General features: G+C 63.2%; 2 protein-coding genes across 2 annotated transcripts in view; one reads left to right on the top strand and one right to left on the bottom strand.

Moving 5' to 3' along the window:
- Window positions 1-213: 213 nt before the first annotated feature.
- RAD9A (RAD9 checkpoint clamp component A) lies at window positions 214-2,622 on the top strand. Its single transcript, XM_027895578.1, has 11 exons — window positions 214-302; window positions 380-450; window positions 543-677; window positions 768-882; window positions 965-1,064; window positions 1,265-1,374; window positions 1,457-1,563; window positions 1,636-1,700; window positions 1,780-1,881; window positions 1,977-2,193; window positions 2,267-2,622. The coding sequence occupies exons 1-11, from the start codon at window positions 269-271 to the stop codon at window positions 2,363-2,365; spliced, it is 1,155 nt and encodes a 384-aa protein (XP_027751379.1). The 5' UTR covers window positions 214-268; the 3' UTR covers window positions 2,366-2,622.
- The window catches only part of PPP1CA (protein phosphatase 1 catalytic subunit alpha), a 3,620-nt gene continuing 506 nt past the window's right edge, over window positions 2,421-5,534 (bottom strand). The window contains exons 2-7 of the mRNA XM_027895579.1: window positions 5,368-5,499; window positions 5,017-5,247; window positions 4,206-4,310; window positions 3,894-4,117; window positions 3,062-3,196; window positions 2,421-2,823 (exon numbers count right to left, since the gene is read on the bottom strand). Coding sequence (XP_027751380.1) covers window positions 2,713-2,823; window positions 3,062-3,196; window positions 3,894-4,117; window positions 4,206-4,310; window positions 5,017-5,247; window positions 5,368-5,499 — 938 coding nt within the window. The 3' untranslated portion in view covers window positions 2,421-2,712. The remainder of the gene's footprint in view (window positions 2,824-3,061; window positions 3,197-3,893; window positions 4,118-4,205; window positions 4,311-5,016; window positions 5,248-5,367; window positions 5,500-5,534) is intronic.

Raw genomic sequence — 5,534 nt, 5'->3', positions numbered from 1 at the left:
GGGGGGGGGGGGGGGGGGGCCGGGGGGGGGGGGGGGGGGGGGGGGGGGGGGGGGGGGGGCGAGAAGGGGGGAAACCAAAAACCGTGAGGAAGGGAGGGGAACAGTGAGGCCGCGGGGCGGAGCAATCTGGGGGCGTGTCTTTAGCGACGGAGGCGCGGTCTAGTTCTTAGGCGTCACCAAGGGGCGTGGCCCGTGGGAGGGGCGCGGTCCCCTCGGGGGCGGGGCCTGTGGGCTGTGGCGCGAAGCCCCCACGTGCCCGCCCGGTGCCATGAAATGTATCATCGCGGGCGGCAACGTCAGAGGTGAGCAGCGGGCACGGGGCAGTGGGGGGTCCCCCCGGCCCTGCCTCCTCCCCCCCTACTCACCCTCTCTTTCCCAGTGCTGGGCCGAGCCGTGCACTCCCTGTCCCGCATCGGTGACGAGCTGTACCTGGAGCCCATGGAGAAGGGGGTACGGAGCAGCTGGGGGGGAAACTGGGGGGGGCACCCGTGCCCTCTTCAGTCCCTTCAGGCAGTGCCAACATTGTGTGTGCGTGTCCTCAGCTGTCCCTGCGCGCTGTCAACTCCTCGCGCTCCGCCTTCGCCTCCTTCCTCTTTGCCCCCCTCTTCTTCCAGCTGTACGAGCCGGGCGGCCCCACGCCCGACACCGAGCGTTTCCGATGCAAAGTCCACATGAAGGTGCGGACCCCCTGCCCAGGCACCCCCTCCCAAGCTCCCTGTTGCTCTCGGGCAGGTGACAGTCCCTGTATCCATATCCCTTGCCCACAGTCCTTCCTGGGCGTGTTCCGCTCGCTGCCTTCGCTGGAGAAGTCAGTGGGGAAATGCCTCATCCTGCTCAAGCCCCGCACCAGCCGCCTGGTCCTGCAGCTCCACTGCAAGTATGGTGAGTGCCAGGGGGGTGACACAGCACTGAGGACATGCTGGCACCGTGTGCTGCCCTGCTGAGCCTGTGTCCCCACTGCCAGGTGTCACCAAGACACATAACCTGGCCTTCCAGGAGTGTGAGCGGCTGCAGGCCGTGTTCGACACCCAGCGCTGCTCCAGCCACCTCTGTGCCCCAGCACGGTGAGGGGGGGAAAAGGGGACGCCATGGGGAGGCACTGGGGGTGGCAGAGGGTATGGGGACGGCACTGGGATGGGCAAGACAAAGAGGGACACTGGTGTGGGCAGAGGGGGATGAGGGCGGAAGGAAAGAAGGATCCCAGCTGGCCCTGTGGGATTTAGGGTGCTCATTTGCCCCCCTTGCCTACCCCCTGTGCCCCCAGTGTGCTGGCAGATGCTGTGGTCCACTTCCCCCCGACGCTGGCTGAGGTGACGCTGGGGACTGGCCCTGGGGGCAAGATCAGCCTCCGGAACTACGTGGAGGACGAAGCAGGTGAGTCCTGTGGGCTGAAGTAGCCCCTTGCCCGCCCTGGGGTGCCCTCACAGCTCCCTCACCCACCTCCTCCTCCCATCAGAGCTGAGCAAGACGATGGTGACGGAGCTGTGGCTGGCTGAGGATGAGTTTCAGTCAGTGACCATGTCCCCGGGCTCCCACATCACCTTCTGCCTCAAGGAATTTCGGGTGAGTCCCTCTGGGTTCCCCCGGCCCCCGTGTTGCCCTCCAGCCCCCCTCATCCCCCACCTTTGTCCCCAGGGGCTGCTGACCTTCGCTGAGGCCTCCAACCTGCTCCTCACCATCTCCTTTGATGAGCCTGGCAGGTAGGAGCAGGTGCTGCCCCCCCCCCCCGTGCCAGCCCTGTCTCTGTCCCCCTGACCCTCAGCCCCTCTGTGCCCCCAGGCCGGTGGTCTTCACCCTGGATGACACCGTGCTGGAGGTTCACCTGGTGCTGGCCACCCTCTCTGACCTGGAAAGCAGCTCCCTCCCCTCCCCCACCAACGGGTGAGTTCCACACGAACCACCTCCAGCTGCCAACAGCAGCGACCAGAGTGAACATTCCCAACTCTGCCCCTGTCTCCTCACTCCCTCCCCATCAGTGTGTCCCACCTGCCCACCCCTGCCGACAACTTTGCCGATGATCTCGAGTCCTACATGATTGCCCTGGAAACCAGTGGCTGTGAGGGGACATCGGGGGGCCCCCCCAGCCCCACCTTCCCCCTGCGCACTCCCCGGGCAGCCCAGAGGAACCCTGAGGAGCAGGAGGAGGAAGACGATGAGGACAGAGCTGTGCCAGGGACACCGCCTCACAAGAAGGTCTGGGATGGGTGTGCTTGGGGGCAGGGGGTGGTCACAGCCCACTCCTGACCCTCTCCCTTTCTCCCTACAGTTCCGCTCCCTGTTTTTTGGGTCGGTGCTGACACCAGGGGGGCCCAGCCTGGCCCCCACCCAGGAGGTGCTGGTGGAGGACAGCGACGGAGAATGTTGAGCCCCGAGCCACTGCCACCCCCACAGCATCAACCACCAGCACAGGCACCTCCCAGTGACCCGATTCATTACAAGTTTATTCCCCAAAAAATTCCTCCTGCTCCCCCCTCTGCTGCCACCCCAGGGCTGGGCTCTGGGCTCCAGGCTCCCCCCTCACCCCAGCACTCCCTGCCCTGGCACTGGACTTGCTTTGGTGGAGCGTGGCTCAAAGAGGGGGGGAACAGGATCCTCCAAATAAAAAAACTTGAGTTGAAAGAAGAGCAACCTGATTTTGTGTGTGGGTGTGGGGAGGGGGCAGGGAGGTGGGTGGGCAGCACCCTGGCCGGGGCGGGGGGTGGGTCCTACGGCTCATTTCTTGGCTTTGGCAGAGTTTCGGGGTGGGGTGACGGGGCGCCCGGCGGGGTTCAGCCCACTGAACTGCCCGTACTTGCCCTTGCTCTTGTCAGCTGGCTTCAGGATCTGGGGGGCAAGGGAGAGAAATTGGTCGGGGGGAAAGAAATGAGTCAGAAAGCAGTGAGGGGGGGAGAGAAATGCAGGAGGGGAGGGAGAGAGACGGGCGAAGAGGGGGCTTCACACCATCCTGCCCCAGCGCTCCACTCCCCTCCTGCCCCCAGGGCACAACGCCTCAGCGCCCTCTGCTCTCCCCCCCGGCCCCCCCCAGCAGGAATTGGGGGTGTCCTCCCCCTGCCCAGCCCACCTGGAAGGAGCACATGAGAGTCTCATCCACACTCATCATGGCGCCCGCGTTGTCGAACTCGCCGCAGTAGTTGGGGGCCGAGAACAGGGTGACAAGCTGGCGCTTGGCGAAGAACTCGTAGCCATCCTCCACCACCTGCGCAAGGGGGGCACGTCTTGAGCAGCCTCGAGGCAGACGCTTCCCCCCCCCAGGGCAAATAACCACCCCCGTGGGACCACTATCCAACCTCAGCAGCAAACAGCCACCCCTTGGGGCAAATATTCACCTCCTCAGGGTGAATGAATATCAACTTCCCTGGGGTAAACACCCAGCCACTCAGGGTAAATTCCCACTTCCACCCCCAGGGCAAAATATCCAGGCTCCCAGGGCAAGTATTTCCCCCCCTGGGGCGAATACTCACTCCCCTGGGGCAAATATCCACCCCCATTGGGCAAATAACCACTCCCTTGGGGCAAAAGTTTGACCCTCAGGGGGCAAATGTTCACTCCCCCAGGGTCAATGTCAGGCAAATTTTTCCCCCTTGGGGCCAATATCCACCTCTACACAAATGCCCAAATCCCAAGGAAAATACCCAAATCCTGGGGTAAATTGCCAGCCCTTTAGGATAAATACGCAAATCCTAGCACAAATCCCCCCAGGAATCCTGCCTACACACTCCCAACAACCCCTCAAAGGGGGGCAAATCCCCCTCATGACCCACACCTGGAGTACACACAGCCCTTGGGGGGCAAATCCTTGGGGTACACACACCTACCCTATAGCCAACACCCCCTGGGAAGGCAAACCCCCGCTCCAGGGGCACTCCCCAACATTCTGGAGGTCCCAGAAGTACCTGGTGTGCCCGGCAGATGAGATCCAGGTCGTGCTTGTGCAGGAACTTGGCCACCACCTCGGCACCAAAGGTGAAGGAGACGCCGCGGTCGTTCTCCCCCCAGCCCTGCACGTCCTTGTCGGGGTCAGACCAGAGCAGGTCACAGAGCAGTCCCTGATCCGGGACGTCCGTGGGCCGCATGATCCGCCGGATCTGCTCCATTGACTGCAGGTCTGGGGACAGCCCTGCAGAGAAGGGGCAACCTCAGAGCTCAGCACAGAGATCCTGCCCCTCCACAGCCCCTCCCAGATCCCTGGAAAGGGGTTTTCCCACCTCCGTGGCAGCAGAAGATCTTCTCGTCCACAATGGCGGCGATGGGCAAACAGTTGAAGCAGTCGGTGAAGGTCTTCCACAGCTTGATGTTGTATCGTCGCTTGCCTGGGGAGAACAGGGAGGATTTGGGGGTGTCCTTGGGAGGGCACTGAGGTGGGTGACAGGGGGGCACAGGGGGACAGGGTGGGACTGGGTGGAGGGGGTAGTAGGAGGACATGGGGCTGGACAAAGGGGTGACAGGTGGGATAATGGAGTGGCCAGGAAGACACGGGGATGGCAGTGGGACATTGGGATGTCCAGGGGGACACGGGAGGACAAGAGGACAGGAGGGGTTGGCAGGAGGACATGGAAAGGGACAGGAGGATGTGGAGGGGGACAGGAAGACAAGGAGGGACAGCAGGACATGGGGTGGGCAGGAGGACAATTGGGGTGATGGATGGGGGACACGGGAGGTCAAGGGGTCAAGGAGAGGTGGCAAGAGGACACAGGGGGGCAGCAGGATATGGGGGTACAGGAGGACACAGGAGGGTGGGAGGGGGCAGGAGAACATGGAGGGGGAGCAGGATATGGGGAGGGAGCAGGGGGACAAGAGAGGGTGACAAGAGCACATCGGGGGTAGGAGAACACAGGAGGGCAGGAGGTGGCAGGAGGACACAGGGTGGGCAGGAGGACATGGGGGAGGTCAGGAGAAGACACGGTGGGAGGGCAGAGGGGGTAGGAGGACTACTCTGATCACAACTGGGGTAGGACAGCACTGGGACAAGCAGCAGGTAAGGGCTGCATTTGGGGAGAGCCCAGCCTGGGCACTCACACTCGTCATAGAAGCCATAGATGCGGTTGATGCTGGCACACTCATGGTTGCCCCGCAGCAGGAAGAAGTTCTCGGGGTACTTGATCTTGTAGGCGAGCAGGAGACAGATGGTCTCCAGAGACTGCTTGCCCCGGTCCACGTAGTCCCCCAGGAACAGGTAGTTGCTCTCAGGAGGGAAGCCCCCATACTCAAAGAGCCGTAACAGGTCATAGTACTGCCCGTGGATGTCACCTGAGGTGGGGGACAGGCTGTGAGCAGAACCCCAGCTCCCCACAGCCCCCCTGCCTTCCCGTGGGCAGTGCAGGGCTGTGCAGGACCACCCCCCCCCACCACCACCCATCGAGTCCTCACCGCAGATCTTGAGAGGTGCCTCCAGCTCCAGCAGGATGGGCTGGCTCAGGAAGATCTCCCGAGATTTCAGGCACAGCCCCCGGATCTCGTTCTCCGTCAGCTGCACGTTTTTCCCTGGCCGCGACCCTTGGACTGGCCCCCACCCCAGAGAGCAGGATCAGAGCCCC

Source organism: Empidonax traillii, unplaced genomic scaffold (assembly GCF_003031625.1).
Source record: "Empidonax traillii isolate 1590-97213 ecotype Southwest subspecies unplaced genomic scaffold, ASM303162v1 scaffold461:size861717, whole genome shotgun sequence".
Taxonomy (NCBI): Eukaryota; Metazoa; Chordata; class Aves; order Passeriformes; family Tyrannidae; genus Empidonax; species Empidonax traillii.
This window is presented reverse-complemented; position numbering and strand designations above follow the sequence as displayed.

What these genes read in the sequence shown, in the direction of transcription:
- RAD9A (XM_027895578.1), top strand. Translation starts at nt 269, where the DNA reads ATGAAATGTATCATCGCGGGCGGCAACGTCAGAG. An exon ending in CGCGGGCGGCAACGTCAGAG is followed by an intron (nt 303 to 379) that starts GTGAGCAGCGGG and finishes TCTCTTTCCCAG; the next exon opens with TGCTGGGCCGAGCCGTGCAC. An exon ending in CTACGTGGAGGACGAAGCAG is followed by an intron (nt 1,375 to 1,456) that starts GTGAGTCCTGTG and finishes TCCTCCCATCAG; the next exon opens with AGCTGAGCAAGACGATGGTG.